This window comes from Lissotriton vulgaris, chromosome 1_2 (assembly GCF_964263255.1).
Source record: "Lissotriton vulgaris chromosome 1_2, aLisVul1.2, whole genome shotgun sequence".
Taxonomy (NCBI): Eukaryota; Metazoa; Chordata; class Amphibia; order Caudata; family Salamandridae; genus Lissotriton; species Lissotriton vulgaris.
Window position 1 is genome coordinate 354,756,908 of NC_141686.1, and position 22,349 is coordinate 354,779,256.

General features: G+C 43.3%; 1 protein-coding gene across 1 annotated transcript in view; it reads right to left on the bottom strand.

The window, feature by feature from the left end:
• LOC147736804 (uncharacterized) overlaps nt 1-22,349 on the bottom strand; it is a 113,911-nt gene that overhangs the window by 87,245 nt on the left and 4,317 nt on the right. Inside the window, exon 2 of the mRNA XM_086953822.1 lies at nt 11,044-12,653. Within this exon, the coding sequence (XP_086809948.1) occupies nt 11,044-12,622 (1,579 nt within the window). The 5' untranslated portion in view covers nt 12,623-12,653. The remainder of the gene's footprint in view (nt 1-11,043; nt 12,654-22,349) is intronic.

Below are 22,349 nucleotides of genomic sequence, written 5' to 3' on the forward strand. Positions count from 1 at the left end.
CTCCTTCCGGAGAACAACATATCACAGCTCCTAGAGCCTTCAATGTCTTTATTCCTAACAAGTTTTCTGGACATGATTTCGTGAGTAACAGGTCTGTAACACGTGATAATGGACCCACAGCCAGGGGGACGGGTTTCGATACCTCATTTACAATAGGCTGTCCTGAAAAACCAAGGGAAACATTCTGTGAGCCTGAGAGGGGTGCCCCTGGGACTTCATCATGGCTGATTGTTGTGCGACTTGCCCCTGTGTCAATTAAAAACTTTCTGTCTTTTCCCAATACTTGACTGTGTAGATAAGGACCCTCTTGATCTACAGGAATCTCAATAAGAGGCAAGCCACCCTCCCTCTCTAGGCTGTTTCATGTGTATCGTGGATAATCGGGGTAATCAGATTGGGCATACTAGTACATCTGTTGCGAAACTTGCTGAGTCGCGGCAATGGGCTGTGGCTGTGACTGTGGTACCGCTACTGTCTGTGCTGCATGTGGTGAAACATGCATAGGCTGTGTATTCTGCATAGGCTGTATATTCTGTGAAGTCTGTTGCTGGACATGGTCTTGTCTAGGCGGACGCGGTCTTTCTTTAGTTTTACCTGTTGCTATATTAGGTTTCAGGACCGGGCATTCATGTACGTAGTGACCTGGCTGCTTGCAATAGTTGCATGTCCCTTTAACGGGAGCTGCGGAATTCTGGGTCTGGGTCGTACCCTTTCTCTGGCCGTCGGCTGGAACCGACTGGGCCACTAACATTTTCATTTTCGTGTCTTTCATGCGTTTCTGTTCATGATCCTGTTCTTCTCTAATTCTGTTCTGATGGTATTGTAACATCTGTAACATCTGGGATGGCGTATTTGCTTGCCAAGTACTTTCAACTTTGTATACGCGGTTCTTAACTAATGGCAGGGAATTCTCGACTAATTTTGATACAAAAAGATGCGGGTACGACTCGCTACTTGGTTTAAGGCCACTATTAATAATGAAACATTTCTCGAATCTTGAATAGAGGTCACTAGTATCTTCATTGTGTTTCTGTTTACAGGCCGAAATTGCATCCCAGTCTTCCTTTCTAGTTGTCAGTAATCTTGGCAGAACCTGTACTATTAAACCTGGTAATGCTTTAGTTTTCTCCCCAAGGCCTAGCCCTGGGGTACGAAGTTTCTCCTCGTCTTCTATTTCTGCCCATATAATCTTTTTCTCTCCCACCTCCCATTCTCTTTCCTTCAGTTTCTCGTAGATGCCGGTGGGCAGCAGTACCTTTAACATTTTCATGATATCTGCATATGTGTAATCTCCCATCAGTAACATATCTTTAAGTTCTCTGTGGAAACCTGCGGGGTCTTTATCGTGACAGGGTACTAGTTTTTTCATTTCCAATAGTTCTAACTTGGTCAGAGGTGTGTGTACATACACACGTTTCAGGGTATTATCGGTACCCATGACTGGGTGTACTTCTCGTAATGGGTTCTGACTTTCAATGCCATGCAGACGCTCCATATGATACATTTTTCTTTCTGGGGGCGGAGCGGGAACATATTGTGAGCCTAAGAAAGTGTTATATCTGTGCCGTTGTTCTAGAATTATTTGGATTAACTTGGTACTTAGGCCTCTCCATCTATCCATGAGTAGTGCTTCTAAGGTATCGTGTAAGGGACCTGGATCAGAATGTTGGTTTCTGTATAACGTGAGGAGGTGCTGAATCATGTATACACCTGCTAATTTCTGCTCGTCTGGGGAAAGGTTCAGAAATGTCTGTGCTACTGTGTCATCATTGTACATATTAGGATTGTCAGCCCATAGTACTGCTGACCGGGCTAGTTCTTGTTCATCCATAGAATTGAGTACATGGTACCCCATTCGTTCTCGAAGCATTTTATCAGTGTCTTGGAACTGATGTTCAGGAGAATTCGGTTTTGATATGCCAGAGAGGTAAACTCTCTTGCTTTCTGGACGAATGCCTTTCCTAAGGTAAGTTCCCTTACCTACATACGCTATCATATCTGTAGTCGTTTCTGGTTCTTCAGATCCTTCCTCCTCCTCAGAGGAAGCTTTTTCTTTCTCTTTTTCGTGTATTTCGAGACGGGGTGATTGGAGTGTAAAGGGCTTCTGCATGTCCCTAAGGTGTAATCTGTGTGTTGCTGGCGGGGTCTGGTAACCCCCGGTCGCACCTCCTGAGGCTGAGGCTTGAGCATTATCTCTCTGTGGAGTCTGTATCTGTACTTGAACTTGTCTTTTAGTAGGATCAGGCGAACTGATTTGGTATATTAATTTTAGGTGTGGGAAGTGGTGGAGGTGGAGGAACAGTCTGTCGGACGGGGGAACCTTGTTGCGGTAATGGCGGGATATGGTCTGGAGGCGGGTTGCCACCTCCGTCACCATCAGTAGGCGCCAAAATAATGTGGTAAATATTTGATTTACCGTCTTAATTTCTATGCAGGTAAGTACTTAATCAATAATAACTCAATCGGAAAGAAAGACGCAGAGTCCGTGGTGTTAGAGTTCTTAGGGGTTTTATTCCTTAAAAAGGAATGGTCAGACCGGATATCATGTTCCTACCACCACTGGGGTGTAGGAAGGGATAGAGCAATATTTTATTGACAATACATAGCTTATATACTTAAAACGGATTATAGAAACCAATACAGTAGGCGTAACAGCTGAGAGAAACAAGATAAAACACACACGTGGTAGTGATACGTAATTAGGAGGCGTGAACTTAGGCGTGAACATAGAGGTGTGTGCTAGAAACGTCACATGTAAGTGTCATAAAGGGGTGGCAACAAAAAGCAGAATCTTGCAATGTCAGCAGAAATCCGAGGCCTGGATGCGCGCGCAGCTGCATGACGTGTGATTGACGTGAAGCTGGAGGGTGCAGGGGACTTGACATTTACACTGACGGAAAGAGACAGAAGTCTGGCATGTCAGATCAACTTGTGCTTCTATCATATCTGGTATCTGATGTTTAGGAACTAAGTTATCTGGACGGAAAAGGTCTCTGGGGCAGAGACTATTCTATACTGACTGTGCGTGTATAAGCGTCTAAGTGTCTGTATGAGAAGCGTGGGGGCATGGGCCTTCCATGGTAACATGGTAACAGAGGCTATGAATTACTTGCACGGAGACAGTGAGGCCGGGCCCTTTGCTCTGCAGCTGGGGGGATGTTTACTTAAACTAGTAGGTAGGAATGCATTTTCGAGGAGCGGAACAGATAATTCGAAGGTTGAATTCAGTCTTGGCAGGCAGCAGGCTGAGCTAAGCGCGGTGAGCCGCGCAGGAAGTAAGGCAGAGGTCACGGGTACAGAGGCCGGCCCAGGCTGAGGCATCTCAGAGTCAGAAGGCAGAAAAGGCTTGATGGCAGAATTCAGGGCCTACTTCGCCTGGGCTGGAAAACGTGTAAAGTATACCACAAAAAGACGTTGGCATAGCATATTTAGAAACTGAATATTCAACCCATTCAGGGTGGGTCTGAAAAAGGACATGTTAACGTTGGACGCAAATGTATTTGCGTCTTCATAGCTGGCACAGGAGGGAAGTTACATGCACTTTAAGCTGGTACATGGAGACGGTGGGGTACACGTTAGGGAACATAACTTGACCATAAAATTTAATTTTCCTCAACGTAGTTACTGAGGCCTACCCTTTGAATTTCAATCAAATGTGGTGGGTATGATTAATGAAAATAGAATGCCGGGAATGGAGAGTTATTACTGTGCCATCAATAAGCTCCTTAGGTGCTGCACCTAAAAATGCTGATATTACATTTTTTTCTGAATGCCGGGAAAGGGGACTATTAGTCTGATAAGAAGCCTGAGATGTCCTGATGATTTTCTGCTTCAATATGGCCACCTCGCAGGCAGCGTCAATGGTGCTGGCATTGCAGGGCATGAAGGTAATTTTTCAGCCCTCTCACACCTTCTTCACAGCAGGCACCAGGTGTGTGTAGAGGGGATCTCCCCGCACTCAGGTGTGTTATTTATTTATTAATTCAGTGTTTTATATAGAGCAAACGTCACCCAACTGGGTATCAGAGGGCTTCACAATTCTATAGCACTGTACTTCTGAAATTTGGTTGATTAGTCCTTTAAACAAACTAGTACGTATATATATTCAATTTTAAGTGGAAAGCATGTCTACTTTACAAATAATACATGTCCTAAACATTACTGGAGATCAACTTGCATTACAATAGTATGTGTCCTAAATATTACAACAATTGACATTTTAGAAATACATGTACTAAGAATACCTCATATCATTTAGTACAGTGGATTGTACGTAGCAAACAGACTGGTTACAGAATACATAGCTATTATCCTATACTGCTTTCTGCCCGGAAACGTTGTACAGATGTGGCATGGTCGCGTCATGATGCTGCTGGTGAGAGCTGCCAGAAGATGCTTCAATGGCACGGCCCACTGTACATGCCAATGTCCCCTCCACCCCAAGCCGTCCTTCCATTACCTTAGGTGCCAACTTTACAGTCTACGGTGAAGTTTCTGGTCGGCAGCAGTAGACATGAGCACTTTAGTTGAAACGGCTGCTACCATTATGCGAAGGGGAGGTGGTGAAGGCAAGAAAATGAAGTAATTTGCTTTTATAAATAACAAGCAAGGAGAGGCAAGCAGCGATGAGTGAGACGGTGAGGAACTGGCTCTCTTACTTTGAAGTCAGAGAAAGAACAGGCTTTTTAGGGGAAACATCATCTGACATTTGATCTCGGTCTGTGAATGAACAGCAAATGTGACGAGATATGAACAAGAATTACAGCCATTTACAAAAAAGCTTGGACTGAGTGAAAAAAGTGCGCATATGAAGTGCTCTTAGACAAAGAAAAAAGAAAAAGTGCCTAAAGCAGTTGATAATATGGAACCATTGCAAGGATACAAGTAATGGGACGGTGCTCCGTGGGAGGGAACAATTTACAAAAAGCATTTACAATGCAATGGTCTCGGCATTGTTAACGTTAGAGCTATTGGCATTGCTCATGACATTATTTTTATTTATGTTTTTGTTTGTAAAACATAAATAAATGACATTGTCATTTACAATGCTAATAGCTTTAACTTTTGCAATGCCGAGACCGTTGCATTGTAAATGCTTGTAATTAGAGTGTGTGAAGCCGCTAGGAGCGCAGCGCTTCCTGGAATGGGGCAAGCATTGGTTAATCCAATAGATCTTGTGCCTCTGGGACCTACTGATTTTATCAATGTTTTGTTTCATGGTGTGCAGCATCCACGATGCTGTGCAGCATGCATACAGACAACAAATAAAAAATAGAAAAAGGTAGTATGACGTTGTGGGCGCATCATTTTGTGGCAAACAATTTATTTACCGAGTTGGATTGGTAAATTTTTAAAAAGCGGCGGAAAAGCCTTTGGTTCTTGAAGCACGGGTGGAAGAAGCAACATGGAGGGCACGGATGGGAATGGACAACACATAGGACAAGTGTGGGGGGAAGCAACATGGGGCAGAACTAGCAACATTAAGGGTGGGGATGGGTAGGAGGAGCAACAGGCAAGTGAGGAGGAGAGTGAGTAGGGTGTAGCAACATGGAGTAGCAATGGGAAAGAGGAGGGTGCAGGTGGGGGAAGGAACATGGAGGGTGGGTGTGGTGAGGATAAGTAAAGTGTGAGAGAACAAAATAAAGCAGAAAGGGAGAAGCATATTAATAAGAAAGCAATGAGAAATAGTGCACAAGGGTGAGAGAAACATAGAAAGGGTGGAAAGAAGCACAGAGGTGACAGAGAGAAACACAGAGTGCAAGGGGAGATACGTACATGAAGGAGGCAGTCGGAAAACATGTGTGCTCTCATGGAGTGCTTAACCAAAAAGAAAAGGGTAGTGCTTGACAACCAAGCAGTGGACTCCTATAGAAGCTAGCGAATCAAAAGAGATAGTAAAGAGGCTATGCTCCATGGCTGGAACGAACGCAAAATGACAAGTTGGGATACGGATAAGCAGGCAAATTAGAGTGACAGGAGGGCCCACAATATGTGTCGCAACCAGGCTCAATCTGAAAATCAGCTGGTTCAGGGTGACGAGGGGAAACAATTACCCATAAGCAAAAGAGGATAAAGAAGGTTAAAAAAATGTATGGGGTGCAGGAAAAAAATGAAGAATGGTGGTATTCTGGTATCACAATGCAAAAGTGAACTGCTAATAAAATGTGCCTTTCCCTGCCAAAAGTTACTGCAGAGAAATCTGGTGTAATCATGTATCACAGTTTTTGCTATTTTCACTGGTCGCCATTTGTGCATAGAGCCATATAATGTTAACGTTAAGATAACTTCTACAGCAAACTTGAACTGTAAAGCTTTAGAAAAACTAAGGATTCTGAGAAGTATTTTGGATTCCTTTGAATTCAATGAATGGACGTTCCTACCTGGAATGTTTTCAAGTAATTTTGGTTGTGCTTTATGTTTTGTTTCTTGATACTGCATTTCTGTTCTGGATGCTTTTGAGGGTGCTAACTTACCATTAGGCCAGAAAGCGTCACGAAACACATTAATGTAGTAAACAACCATCTGCTCACTGAAGATCCAATGAACGGTATCGCGTATTTGTCTGTGGAAAAAAAACTGTTTAAAAACCAATATCCTAACTAGCCTTAGCTAAATAATCCTCAGCACGAGAAGAGTTAGCACTGTCAAGAGTACTGTGATATACTAACTATTCCAATCACTTTTATTTTTCTCAAAACAAATCTACATGCCTTCACGTGACGTCACCCGTTTCCTTATCCCAATGATCTATAAAAAACTATATATATAAAACAATATGCTTCTTCACTGTAAATCGAATCCCTTGCTACGGCTTATTAAACTGTAAAATGCTTATTAGTGAATTAAGGGGGTCATTATCAGCTGGACTGAAGTTACTGTGTGCATCACCTCTGACCCGCCCATGTAATTCACAGTCCGCTATGAGGTCCCATCACACACGTTCAGAGCTCACTTTACTAGTGGTACAACCAGGATGTGCACAAGTGAAGGGAAGATTTAATAAGGACGAACACTGTAGTTGTGTGCTGCGACACCTGCAGGATAATGCGAGAGTGCACTGTGCGGGTACGGAGGTGCATTTCGGAGGGATTACAGGGCGAGTGAGCACTCTGGGACACATTCTAAGGTCAAAAGGGTGAAATGGGTCGCAGGGCCAGTTTTGAGGTTGGAGCGGGTTGTGGCACTAGTACCAGTGGTATAGAAAGAAGAAGCTTGCCATGCCTTTCACATTTCAATGTAAAGCCCAGTTCAAGAATGTTCAAGAGTCATTGTCCTCGTGCGCTCCGTTGACGGCCGCAGCCCCGGGTCTGCCGCGGCCGGTCCTGCAGTAAGGGGCACGGCGCATGCGCAAACCCGAAACCTTCCATGGGGCACGGCGCATGCGCAAGCAGCGGGAGGTATAGCTAGCGTCTCAGCTTCCGAGGAGGACAGCGCGTTCGCGCGCGCGTGGCCGGCGCAAATCGCCTTGCGCGCGGCCAGGACTGTCCTCCTCGGAAGCTGAGCCGCTAACAATAGATCTCTGGCGAGAGCGAGCTTCGCTCGCTTCTAGCCGAGACCTAAAAAGGAGGGACAAGTAGGAAAGACTAGCCATTTGGAAGCAAGGCTGTTTAAAGGAGATTCGGAGAAACAAATAAAAAGCAATGGATGGGCAGTAAGCCCACAAAGTTAAGCGCTGTTGCGGCAAGACCTAAAGAAAAAACTGTGCTGATGTTTCAGAATATATCAGAATTAGTACAAATGAAGCACATTTTTTTGAATTACTGAAGTGTGGAGAAAAATATTTGAATATGATTGAAACACATTAATACACTAGGGAATGACATTTGCAAACATTATCATTTATGTGCAGTAAAACCATATTTCGGTGTGAATATAATGATCATTGCAATTGAAAATGTGTTATCTGTAATGGCGGTGCGCTACCACACCAAGTATACTCCACACTACGCCACTCAACTCCACACCACTCCACTCCAATGGATGCCACTCCACTCCAATCCACCCCACTCCACTCAAAAGTACCCCAAACCATCCGACTCCAATTCACCCCATTCTAATCAATCCATTCCCAATTTACCCACTGCAATCTACCCCACTCTAACTCAGTCTACCCCATTCCACTCCAATCTACCGTAATACACTAAATCTAACCCAATCTACCCGACTCCACCCCAATCTACCGCACTCCACTCAGATTTACCCCACTCTGCTCCAATATACCCCAGTCTACCCCACTCCACTTCAATCTACCCCAACTCTAATCTACTCCAATCTAACTGACTTCACCCCAATCTACCTCACTCTACTTCAGTCCAATTTACCCAACTCCATTTCAATGTATCCAACTGCAATCTTTTCAACTCATCTACACTCCTACCACAACCTACCCAACTCTAATCTACCATAATCTACTGTACTCCACTGCAATCTACCCCACTCCACCCAATCTATCCCTCTCCACTTAATCCAATCTACCCCACTCAATCCAATCTACCCCACTCCATCCAAACCACCCAATCTACCCCATTCCACTACACCCTAATCTACCCCACAATACTCCACTCCAATCTATCCAATTCGACTCCACCCCACTCTACCCAAACCTACCTCATTCCAGTCTAATCTAATCCACTCCACCCTACTCCAATCTACCTTACCCCACTCCATCTCAAACTTACCTATCCCAATCTACCCCATCCAATCTACCCACTCAAATCTACTCCAATCAATTCCACCACACTCTACCCCACCCCAACCCAATCTACCCTACACCACTCAATATAACTCTACTCGAGTCCAATGTACCGCAATCCAAACTACCCCAATATACTGCACTCTAATCTACTCCAATCTATCCCCTTCTATCTACCCCACCCGACCTTGTGCCACTAACTTTTAGCCATGCCAAACAGCAGTCACACTGGGGTACATAATGGCTAAAACTCGTTGCCAAAGCCAATAGCTTTCGGATAGGAGACACCTATTTGTTTTGCCAATGCTTGTTGTCAATGCTTTTTTCCCCTATCATATATACACGCAGCAGTTCCCTGCAGCCAACACCAAGCAGGCACAGCTGTTCAACGGTGCCTGGGCACAGCAGGGGATTCCCTAAAGGGCCTGGCTTATGTTTTTTATTTTTTTATTTTTAAGGGTTCCCGGACACTTTCTTGGGGTTCTCGGACCCTTGCAAACTTGTGTATCCTTATTGGACATCGATAGGGTTTCAGACCGAGCAGCAGGTCTCCGAACATCACAAATGTCCACCAGGGTACAAGGACAATTACTGTGCCTGCGCAGACACCTGCCTAAGGTTTGCGGACCTCAAGGGTCATGATGTGGAATCTAACCTCTGTTCAAAATCAGCAATTTCTTTCTACATTTTAACATTAGTCAGCCCCTGTGCCAGGGAGAGACAGGATGGCACCACAGCTCTTTATGGCTTCTTTAGTATTTTTACAGGATGCAGGGAACAAGTCTCTTCATCAAGTAATGGTTCAAGATGTAGCCAGCCAATCAGGGAGCTTCAGGTCTGCAGACCCAACTTTGGGTTTACGTATCCGAAATGGATGACGGGAGAAAAAGCTTCCTCATCCAATCGGATCCAATATATTTTTACATTTGTGTCCGCGAGTCCAGATGCACGGACCATTCATGGGCTAAAGGTCCCGCTAGCTCTATCTCAAATGACTAGTGACTTAATTTGAGGACCACAAAAATACACTGCATGAAACTAGCCATGCCAATCCCAAATAGTTTTGTGAAGATTCATTGAACTGTGCCAAAGTTATTATATGTGTATATATATATATAATTATATTACATGGGATTCTGTAATCCCTGTATAAATGGCAGTCTCTAATTTCTTTATAATCAGGAATTTGTGACGCACCAAGTCAGTGATTATGAATAAAAGACGTCAGAACTCGGCTTTTATATGTTATTACAGTCGAGTCCTGAGGGCACAATGCCTGCTACCAGCGCCAGCAGCTGATGTGAAAAGAAGGTCAAGTCACGAAGCATAATTGAAGCAGCTGTTCACAGCAACAAACATAACTTGGCTTTTATTACTACTGCTGTATGTTACTAGTTTACTATGAGCAGCAGAGGGAATATGTTTAATAGTTTCCTTAGATAAAGGAAGGGTGGAATCTTTCTGCATGTTTCTACACGTTTTGAGCTGCTGCAGCTTTTTGTTTTAAATGGACTTTTATTTAACTGTTTCTAACATCTTTTTGCAACAAATATCTAACAGTTTTTATTTTTACTTTTGCACAAGAGGTTTAAGGTTCATTCTTTATGTTTGCAAACATGTTAGCTGCTGCATATGTAGGAGCTACGCACCAAGCTTTGTGGGAAAGGTGATGGTGTGACCATGTATTATACGGGATAAAGTACCACCTGGTGCATATAATAAGATTATTGCAAGTCACCTCAGAGTTCCATAACCTTTGTGCATCTGTCTATCATGAGGTGGTGTGCACTCCAGGAGAACCCTGCAGTGACAACAACATCCCTGGTCGGCCCTGCTGTTGAGGCCGAATACAGACTAGTATTTTCATATCAGGAACTGGAGACGACTGCGTCTTACCCAATGTAACTGTGCAACTGGAAACACAGTTCCCTCTCCAGACTGCGCATGCCTGCTATTCTCAATGAACACCACATCACTTGCATCCAACTATTACGTGTGATTCTGGCCAGTAATTCCTCCCATGAATTGCGCTATTTCCAGTTCCTCAGCCTGAAATGGGGACGAACAAGGAACGAGAAGAGCTACTGGCCTGTTTGTCTCATGCAGAGTCCCATTACCAGGCCTGTTTCTACACAGGGAGGATGCAGTCCTGTGTGGATCCAGAGGAGGAGAATGCAGGGAAACATCTGCACCGTGTGTTCTCGTACTCTGGGGGTCAGTATCGCTCAGTGGGTTCCATCCAAACCCTAATCCTCCCCTCAGAGACTTTCTTAAATCTGCCCATAAGCATTTTGAAGAGGTTACATGTGTTAGTATGCACTCCACAAGTCCATTTATAGTAAAACACATACCTTGGGTAGCTTCGAACAGCACTAAATGTGATTTTGTATTTCCTCTCGAAATTGAATCTTCATCTGCAGTATCCAGTCCTAAGAATGATGGAGGCACCCACTGACCCCACTCATCAGGACAGAGCAGTTCTGCCTTGCAGTTCTGATGTTGATGCTGCGATTCAGGGTGCAGTGGTTCGAGTATGTAGTTCTGATCTGAACCCTCTGCATTAGTACAGGGAGGTTCTATCTTGTACTTTTGATCTGAACCATGTGCATCTGCACAGGTCTGTTCAAGCTCGTCGTTCTGATCTGGTTTCTGTGCTTCAGGAAGCACTGACTCTAGCTCTCGGTCCTGTGCCACAGTGTGCAGTGGTTCTAGCTTGTACTTTTGATCTGAACCATGTGCATCTGTACAGGCCGGTTCTAGATTGTCATTTGTATCTGGTTCCTGTGCTTCAGGGCGCATAGATTCTAGCTCATAGTTCACGTTTGGATCCTGCGCATAAGGAAGTTCCTGCTTCAAGCATAGGTGTTGCTGTAGGCACTGGGTTTGTTGTGACCCCAACTCATCAAAGGACAATAGCCCAGACTCTAAGTGTTCGTCTGATGACTTCCCATCAGGTGAAACGGGTTGTAGGCACTGGTTCTCCTGGCGATCTTGAAAATCAGAACACCTCAATTCTTCCTCCAAGGGATCATCAGGTCCATTCTTATCTGGCAGGGCGGGTTGTATACGGTGGTTTTGCTGTGGTTCGTGCCCATCAGGAAATAGTGGGTGTGGGCAGAGGTTCTGTTGTTGGTCCCAGCTATTATCAGACAATGGAGATGGTTCTTCCTTCAGGGGCTCATCTGGCTCCCACTCTTCTGGGAACGCTAATTGTACGCTCTGGTCTTGCTCTGGTCTCTGCCCATCAACAAATTCTGAGTGAAGGCACAGCTTTGCCTCCTGTGATCTGCATGGAGGATTTGTCTGAGGGCACCGGGATAGAGGACAATCCTGCTGTACTCCATTTCTATCTGGAAACCCAGGTTGCATGCACTGGTCCTGCTGTGGGTGATGTCGATCTGGAAACATTGGCTGTAGACAAAGGTTTGGCTCCTCTGGACGCCCTTGAATATCTGTTGGCGAGGAGAGCGTACACTCCTGCTTTGGTGCATGCCCATCAGAGAACACCGGCTGAAGACACAAGCTCGGTTCCTCTGACCTGTCCAGTTGAGGTGTCGCAGGAGACTGGCTAACAGCACAATCTCGAATGCTCGCCGGACTGACCATCTCCAAAGACACTGCACAATTATCTAGGTAACCTTGATCCTTTTCTATCCAGATTTTCTTAATCAGCCCAGCGACTCTAGACGGTACGCCCTCCACAGTATTCATCAAGTTATCCAGTTTGGCTTCCAACTCCTCCAGCATGGATAGAAGAATAATGTGGGGCAGGTTCTCCGAAAGCGGTTCCAGGTCCTGGTCCCTCTGAGCATCATTTCGTATTCTTGAAGTTGAGATGTCATGAAGAGGTAAAGATGGGACTGTGGCTCTTACGGTTTCACGTGAAGACAGCGCTGTCACTTTCTTTTCTGGAGCCCGTCTTCTGCCCATTCTGGTAAATTGATGTGCAAGTCTCAAGTGTCTGCAGAGGAGAGGAAAAGAGAAAAGACAACACGTCACCACAGGACAGTTAGGTCAAAATACTCCTGATCAGAGAAAATTGTGGAATTCTAAAACCTGAAAAAAATGGAATCATTAAAATTTCACAATACCTGCAACATAGTTCATATATTATGAAAGGCAAGGATTTGAAATGTGTTTCCAACACTATGTCTGTTCCTTGGTCTGCTCAAATTGCACACTGTGCAACCACAAAAAAAGAGAATATTGTAACTGCCTTGCAGCAATGAAAGGTTTATAGCACCCTAGCAGACCAGAGTGCACTATCATTCTCACTTGCACTGTACAGCTCTCTTTTGCAATATTCAGTTCAGTGACTGAAGCACGTTCCAACATACCAAACCTCTACAGGATTTACAAAACGCTTGTTATGCCATTGCATATATAGAGAGCATGTTCAACCTGTGGTTTCTCGGAACTGAATCAGAAATACATTAAAGAGGAGATAAAAAATCAGACCAGGGAAGAATCTAGTCTGAATAGGCTTGTGGGCTGTCAGATTTCTGGATGAAAGGAGATTGTACCAAAGCTGTGACAAATAGTCATTCTAAACTAATAAGTTGTCATGATAGCTGCACCTATCAGTCAAATGACGACAGTCACCACCTTCCCCCAGAATGCCCTGATTGCAGCCGCAGCCAACATACCGCCTGCGCTGCGACAAAAGCTCACCATGTACTACATCCAGGCCCCAGTACAGCCTGCCATATTATACGTAGAGACCCAGCCACAACAAGATGTACAATACGTCCAGGCCCAGCGACAGCCATCTGATCAGTACATACAGCCACAGCCCCCAGAACAATACATAGCAGCACAACATGCCTACAGAAATGACCAACAAAATTATTATATAAATAACAGAAGGAATGCCACCAGAAAATGGGGTATACAGGGAAGAGTGAATGGAATGGTACAACTGAGGTTCCAATCACAGCCAGCACAGCGCACTTGTTATTATTGCCACAGAATAGGTCACATGCAAAGACAGTGCCGCACTAGGCTTCGAGACCAAGGCCAGCAACTTATGAGTCCAGCCCAACAAGGACTAAGCCCCTATGGCCCCTATGAATGTGGCCCAAGTCCAACAATAGCTCCTGTGAATGCACGTTCCCATGCAACAGCAACAATAGACACCTAAATACAAAATGATGCCCCAAAAAGAAAAATAACTGCAGCACCCAGGTACTAAGTACAAAATAATTTACTCATACCTGCGTCCGAATTCAGTACCAGTTAAAGCAGGCAAGGCATCGGTCTGAATGCAAGAACAGATTGGGGAGGGTGTCACAACAGAGCACTGACAGTTGATGTTCGCGATTACAAAATGAGGTTTTCGAAATTATGGCTCGCGTTCAAGTTGAATGGTGCCACTGGCCTTAGAGCAACGTAGATATCGGAGCAGATAATAATAAACTAAAAGAATCTCCCCCAATTTCTTATGCACAGAAATAGTGAGAGAATAGGGGGATAAAATGATGGAATGGAATACACACTAGCATGTAGAGGTCCAATACATTATTGTAGGCCCTTAGGAGCAAAGGGCTAGAATATACGGCGTTTACTCGGCGTGCACGACATACAGAGAACATGAGCCTGTGTTTAATGTGATATTAAATATTCTGGTCAGCAAAGCCTACAATTAAAAAGCACATGTTTTTAGATATTACAAGGTGACAAAAGAGTTAACAGGCTTTCTCTGCCGTTGGAAGTAGCACTCTTTGGCCGACCACACATTCTGGGCGTTGAGCCAGGCAGGAAATACACTTCCTGTGGTTTGTGACGAGAGTTTTAGGCATTTGGAACACCGATCGCAGGATCACACAAAATGAGAAATATACACATATATATATATAAGTATATATATTCCAACAGAACGGCGTTCCAACGAGCACTAGGAAAACAACACCAGGACTCAGGTATAGTGCACCAGAGCAAAAGGGTTTATTACGTCATAAACCTTGCGACGCATTTCGCGCTTGAAAATATATGTGCATAAAAGAAGTAATATGTATGTATATGAATTGTTTTGTTTCTAGGTTCTTCAAAGCTGCAGGAAATAGCGTGTACTTATACTGTATCGTGAATGTGCTAAAATGCTTCTTAAGCAGTACATAAGCCAGGGACTAAAATATTGATTGTGCATTGACAAAGCCAAAAGGTTAACAAAATATTTTAGGCCTACTGGATTTGGCAAGGCTTGTTAATTTTTATGTTGCAAAGAAATGGTACGTACCTGATTCAAGTAGTTTAGTGAAATGTTTTAGCATTTCGTTTTATTAAACGGGGGCAGGTTGTGAACAGGTGTCACTGTGACAGAGATTTTCAAGTATGTTTGACGTTGAGACAAACTATAGCCCAACATTTTTTAAATTCCTTCTTTTAGATAATGGATTTTTCCTTAAAATATCTTATAGAAAAGGCAATATAATTCCCAGATTCTTTCCTTCATTTGGAGTTCCCTCCATACCCCGGCTAGCCAACATACCGCATACAGCAGTGAATAGTACTGCTATTGCCAGGCCGGTTGAAGTACAGTTGCAGACTTCAGATGGTTGAGTATATGTTTTACCTGCTTTAAAAGTTTAAATACCCTTGGAATTATGACAGTATCATGTTTTTGGTGCGTAGTGCATTTTTTTAAGTTAATGGATGTTCCAAGGTTTCACAAAATTATTATTTATGCATCAACACAAGTGAAAACTCTTCTGAAATAATGAAAAATATTAAAAACAAAAAAAGTTTGTATGCACTAACATGCACTGCTAGGTTTTCTTTTAAAGTCAGGTTTCCAGGAAGTGGGACCACATCAGTTCTGGCCTTTGACATATCAATAATGGAACACAGATCTTGGCCCAGAGACTTTTGGAAATAATAGACTACTAACCAGCTGTTGCCAAGAGGAAAGAAATAACAGAACAGACTTCAGGGTCAACCCTGCAAACTAGAGAAGATTAACTTGTTTCCATGTGACTGTCCAAGAGGAAGAAGGCGGTGACAGCTTGGTCGTTTATGGATTCAGACGTAGCCACAACACCTGCCGCACAGAAGTGTCTTATCTAAAGTTATGTATTTTGTATTATAATATTTTGCAATACTGGCAGAAGTGGCATTAGGTAGATGGAATTGGTTTTGTCTCATTGTGTTAATAGGAAGACTTGTATTGCTCATATTTTTGAAGTTTCCAATAGCAACAAAGTCACCTTCAATATATCTGTTAGCACATGGAGTAAATGGCCCTTGCAAGCATGCAGAAAGGTTCAACAGTCCCTCTACCAGCACAGTCAGCACCCCAGAATAATTGTATTTGCAACATGTGTCCTCATCGCCCTCCCCTGATGGAAGTAATAATGCAATAATAAGAAATAGTGCCCAAGCAGCTAGACAGCATCCTGCTCACGATTCTCTATACAGCATGTGATACAGTCAGATGACAACAATAGGTAGACAGAAGACTGAGGCGCTGTTACATGACTCATACACACCCCTTGCAGGGAGAACAGATAGATTTTCTCACCTAGGCAGATACGACCACAGACTAAAGAACACCTCCTGCAGGATACACAAACTAATGTCAGATTATTGAGGCCACTGTCTCTAAAGTGTTTATTCATAGAACTGGAAGGGACCACCCCTCCACCTCAATGATGCATGAGGTCATCACTGACATATGCAGAATGGAAGTGAAGGCAACAAGGCTATTTTAGATGACTGTTCATGATATGGCCCATAGTGTAGGTTTTTTTTTGCAGCATCAATGGGTTTATGATAGCAGGTTCTATGTCAGACTAACATTGCTCCGTCCCCCACACCCTACATTGCCCATGACAGATTAGAACGGCGTTGTTGTTATTCGCACAAAGTTACGCCCATGGCAAAATTGAGTGCCCGAGGTTAGTTAAGGTATAAAGAAGCGCTCTTAGGGCAACATAGGGTAGACTAGGATTATAAAATAAGATAGACAGGTTGTCCACTTAGGGTGTATAAAGGGCAGCATAGGGGAGACTAGGATTATAAAATAAGATAGACAGGTTGTCCACTTAGGGTGTATAAAGGGCAGCATAGGGTAGACTAGGATTATAAAATAAGATAGACAGGTTGTCCACTTAGGGTGTATAAAGGGCAGCATAGGGTAGAGTAGGATTATAAAATAAGATAGACAGGCTGTCCATTTAGGGTGTATAAAGGGCAGCATAGGGTAGACTAGGATTATAAAATAAGATAGACAGGCTGTCCACTTAGGGTGTATAAAGGGCAGCATAGGGTAGAGTAGGATTATAAAATAAGATAAACAGGTTGTCTACTTAGGGTGTATAAAGGGCAGCATAGGGTAGACTAGGATTATAAAATAAGATAGACAGGTTGTCCACTTAGGGTGTATAAAGGGCAGCATAGGGTAGACTAGGATTATAAAATAAGATAGACAGGTTGTCCACTTAGGGTGTATAAAGGGCAGCATAGGGTAGACTAGGATTATAAAATAAGATAAACAGGTTGTCTACTTAGGGTGTATAAAGGGCAGCATAGGGGAGACTAGGATTATAAAATAAGATAGACAGGTTGTCCACTTAGGGTGTATAAAGGGCAGCATAGGGGAGACTAGGATTATAAAATAAGATAGACAGGTTGTCCACTTAGGGTGTATAAAGGGCAGCATAGGGTAGACTAGGATTATAAAATAAGATAGACAGGTTGTCCACTTAGGGTGTATAAAGGGCAGCATAGGGTAGACTAGGATTATAAAATAAGATAGACAGGTTGTCCACTTAGGGTGTATAAAGGGCAGCATAGGGGAGACTAGGATTATAAAATAAGATAGACAGGTTGTCCACTTAGGGTGTATAAAGGGCAGCATAGGGTAGACTAGGATTATAAAATAAGATAGACAGGTTGTCCACTTAGGGTGTATAAAGGGCAGCATAGGGTAGACTAGGATTATAAAATAAGATAGACAGGTTGTCCACTTAGGGTGTATAAAGGGCAGCATAGGGTAGACTAGGATTATAAAATAAGATAGACAGGTTGTCCACTTAGGGTGTATAAAGGGCAACATAGGGTAGACTAGGATTATAAAATAAGATAGACAGGCTGTCCACTTAGGGTGTATAAAGGGCAGCATAGGGGAGACTAGGATTATAAAATAAGATAGACAGGTTGTCCACTTAGGGTGTATAAAGGGCAACATAGGGGAGACTAGGATTATAAAATAAGATAGACAGGTTGTCCACTTAGGGTGTATAAAGGGCAGCATAGGGTAGACTAGGATTATAAAATAAGATAGACAGGCTGTCCACTTAGGGTGTATAAAGGGCAGCATAGGGGAGACTAGGATTATAAAATAAGATAGACAGGTTGTCCACTTAGGGTGTATAAAGGGCAGCATAGGGTAGACTAGGATTATAAAATAAGATAGACAGGTTGTCCACTTAGGGTGTATAAAGGGCAGCATAGGGTAGACTAGGATTATAAAATAAGATAGACAGGTTGTCCACTTAGGGTGTATAAAGGGCAGCATAGGGTAGACTAGGATTATAAAATAAGATAGACAGGTTGTCCACTTAGGGTGTATAAAGGGCAACATAGGGTAGACTAGGATTATAAAATAAGATAGACAGGCTGTCCACTTAGGGTGTATAAAGGGCAGCATAGGGTAGACTAGGATTATAAAATAAGATAGACAGGTTGTCCACTTAGGGTGTATAAAGGGCAACATAGGGTAGACTAGGATTATAAAATAAGATAGACAGGTTGTCTAATTAGGGTGTATAAAATAAAAAATGTCCAAAAGTATGAACTGATTTCAAACTGAAAGACACCTCTTCTCTGTTTTCTAGAATGGCATGTTACCTGTGGGACGGCACCCACATTGCAAACAGCACAATGAATATGGCACCTCCGGCGAATGGACTTTTTCTGGGCCTGCAGAGAATGGCTCTATCTCCAACAGCCCTCACGAAGGAGCAGCCTGAGCTCACTAGAACATTGCACAAAGTCTCCATGATGGCTCCAGCAGCAAATTTCTCCCACATCGATGCCCATATCCGACTCTGTTATCTGGTTCCACGGACAATGGCAGTGTGCTGAGTTCTAAGGTGGACAGCATTCAAAGACCCACAAAAGGAGGTTTGCCGGTTGAACAGAGTCCAGCACTTTTTCCTACAGCATCATTGTGATGCTCCACACCAAGGCAGAAGGACTCTGGCTTCGAAATACCAAGAGGAGAGTATGCCTTTGGATAAGGAGTGAGCTGTACATTACTAACAACGAAGAACATGGCTCAACTGACCAATGCCATCAACAACTTGAAGAAGATAGAAAAGAAATGGATTGCTGGAGGAGATGCCGTAGTAGAGAGCCACTGATTTGTTGAACTTTGACTGGATACCTTTGTGGCAGTTCTAAAAAGTTTTTATTTTTTGCTGTTTCTTTTTGTGTTGCATCCCGCCGGTGAATGTCATTGTAGGAAAAGAAAGTTAGCACCAAGATAGTAGGGACAAACTACACTAGCATAGGGATTTACAGTTAACTGAGTATGAGGACAAAGATCGTGTTCATTGGGATGGGACTGGAATACAAATGGAGATGAGCAAGTTAGCAGCACCTAGCACCCACTATGGAATACAAACAGCTCCTCCACTTCTCCCAGGTAGAGACTGTCTGAGTAAGAGCCCAACAGCAGCCCAATATGTACGCCTGCTTAATGAGCAAGATGCAGAGTATGCGAAAATACTCATTAGGCCAAATGAAGACAAAGCCAACGAAATAGATAAACAAAAAGGTAGCTTTAAGTGTTATGTTAATGATATGCACTGGATACCGCCACTGGCTGAAGGGTCACAGAGATAGTCAGTTAAAAGAATGTTCATAGAATGAACAAGAGGAGAGAGATGATAGAGGGGCCTTTTTTATCGACCCTGGTAGCCTGAAGGCCCTACATGGCCCTGCTAGAGAAAATCTGAAAATATGCTTAAAACCCTCAATTTTGTGCTATGCATGATCAGCATATTAAATCCCACAAACTCCCTGAATCCTGGGGTAATAGACCCAAGGCAATGGCCAGAGAGACATGTCTTAGGCTAACAAAATGCACTAGGCCACAATAATGTTAAAAATGCATTCTCTGATGCACTGAAAAATAATGTGGTAAATTGGCCTAATGTGAAGTAGTAATTTTCCACAGAGTCAAGACCAACGCCCACACACACGTACACAAGACCCAGCTGGTGTAGAGGTAGATTGACACATTTCGGGGACTTTCCACTGAAGTCTTGTTTTGAAACTTAGATTGCCGAAATAAGCCACAAACTTCTTGCAAAACTAGCACCTAGCGTACGTTTCCGGTCACACATACATTTTTAGAAATATGTACAGAACAAGATGTTCTCGCCCTGTTCTGCGGTCAAGCATGGCCAACCGACCGTTAGGACACCCGACCGCCCCCCACTGTCCTAGGACAATGCGGCCAAACCACCTGCATCAGAAAGTGCGCCAGAAAAGACGTCAGAACAGTGTTCGTTCTGCATTTTTCAGGTATATTAGATTCAGCCCCTCAAATCTGAAGCCAGAGCTCTGCTGATGCGACCTTTGCATGCAAGTTCTCCGGCCAGCCGATTATCTGACTTGGGACGTCAAATCCTCTCTCCCGGGTGGTGGACTTCCTAAGCCAGATAATACTTTTGTCTTTTTAAATCTCTGTCCATGTTCTGTATTTTCCATTCACACCTAATTCCTTGCATTTTTAGATTCCCTTAAGCTATTAGGCCCTGCTGGGATAGTCTCCATAGTTAAGGTGCTTCTAGGCACTAGACTTTATAAAGTGTTCTGCTTTCCCTAACTAATTTCTATTGTGCCTTTTAAAAGATCCCAGTCCTTTTTTTTTTGTAAATTTTTATTGCAGGAAAGAAAAAACAATATCACATTGCATACAAATTTCAGAGGCAAAAATATCCAAACATAAATTTAACCGTTAAATAAATACAGAGGATAACAGTGTACATCCAAAAGTAAATCATTTTAGTTGCGGCCGGTACATATAGATCAGATGAAAGTATCCCAAATGTTTTGCCTCGCTTTCAATGCCTTAGTACCCCTTAGCTTGGCCAATAAAAGTTCCATCGTATGTATTTCATTAATAAGATTCCACCACTCCATAATATTAAAAGATCCCAGTCCTTTTGCACCTTGGATCTCTTTAGAATGTTAAACTTGCATGGGTAATTCTCTTCAGAAAAGTACATTTGTACGCACTATGTTTTCATAGAATGTATTCTGTGCCTTTTGAATCGCTTACTGATTTCAATTATACCGTTTTACAGGTCCTAATTCCAGCCTGTTTTCTAGGCTCTTGCACATAATAAATGTGAACTTGCGTTTTTTAATCCTGACAGATTGAAGTCAGACTTTCAAACGTTTCATTGCTCAGGCTGATCAATTAATAAATGCATTTTCTGATGTACTTAAGACTTAACAAATAAAATGCCACTTCAAATGTGATCTTTGTCATCTCATATCATTGTTCCTTGTTCCTCAGTGAAGTGTTGCGTTGGTGACCTGTGACCACGGCTCATGACCACAGAGGGGTGGTTTGTGACTTGTGACCACACCTTAAAGAGGCTTCTTTTCTCCCCTTATCACCACCTGATCTGATCCTCTGTAATTTTGGAATAGAAAGTAAATTCAAGTGAGGCAATCTCTGGTTTTGTATGTGTTAGGGCTGAGGCACAGGATCTGATTGTGGATTTGTTTTTTCAATATAGGAGTGGCGTGTGCCTACCTCTGAAGATGATGCACTAAACAAGCTGCGTCGCAGTGAATTATTTGCAGTCTATGAATGGTGATATTGGGTATTCTTACATATACAGGGTTGGCATTATGCGATCTAGATAGGACTGTGGCCACCGCTATTGACAAATACAAACTCTGGAGTGTTTAAGGATTACTCTATGTATAGGTTTTATACTGGAATTGTGTGTTTCCAGTACGAATCCTATGCTTAACAGCACACACACCTCTGGCTTATGGTGTAAAGGTTATGTGTGGCACTAGGTAGGCTGTGTTCTAGTGCTGGGGTAGTGAGCAGCAGCGTGCTGTATTTCATAAATCTGGCTCAGCGCGGCTCTCTCCCCCTCGCACATCACAGCGCTGCACCTAACTGCTGAACTATGCTGAACTAAAAAATAATAAATCTACTCCGTAGTGTGAATGCGTGGTCTGCCCAGCCTCAACCCTCACATTCTCTTGTGCACGCGTGGTGTGCCTGGATTTAACCCTTACATTCTCCTCTGTATGCTTGGTCTGCCCAGCCTCAACCCTCACATTCTCTTGTGCATGCTTGGTGTGCTCAGCCTCAACCCTCACATTCTCTTGTGCACGATTGGTCTCCCAGCCTCAACCCTCACATTCTCCTGTGTATGCGTGGTCTACCCAGCCTCACCTCAGAGTTGAGTTCTGTGTGATTATAAGATAAACCACGTCATCTGTAATTCTACGTGCTTGGTCATCAGCACTAATGATTGAATGTGTTTTACACCAAGCGCGTAGAATTACAGATGACGTGGTTTATCTTATAATCACAGTGAACTTTCGCCAGCACTTATTTGGTTGGAAATGACAAGGTGCCGCACATGACGATGCAGAATTAATGCTTTTCGCAAAAGCA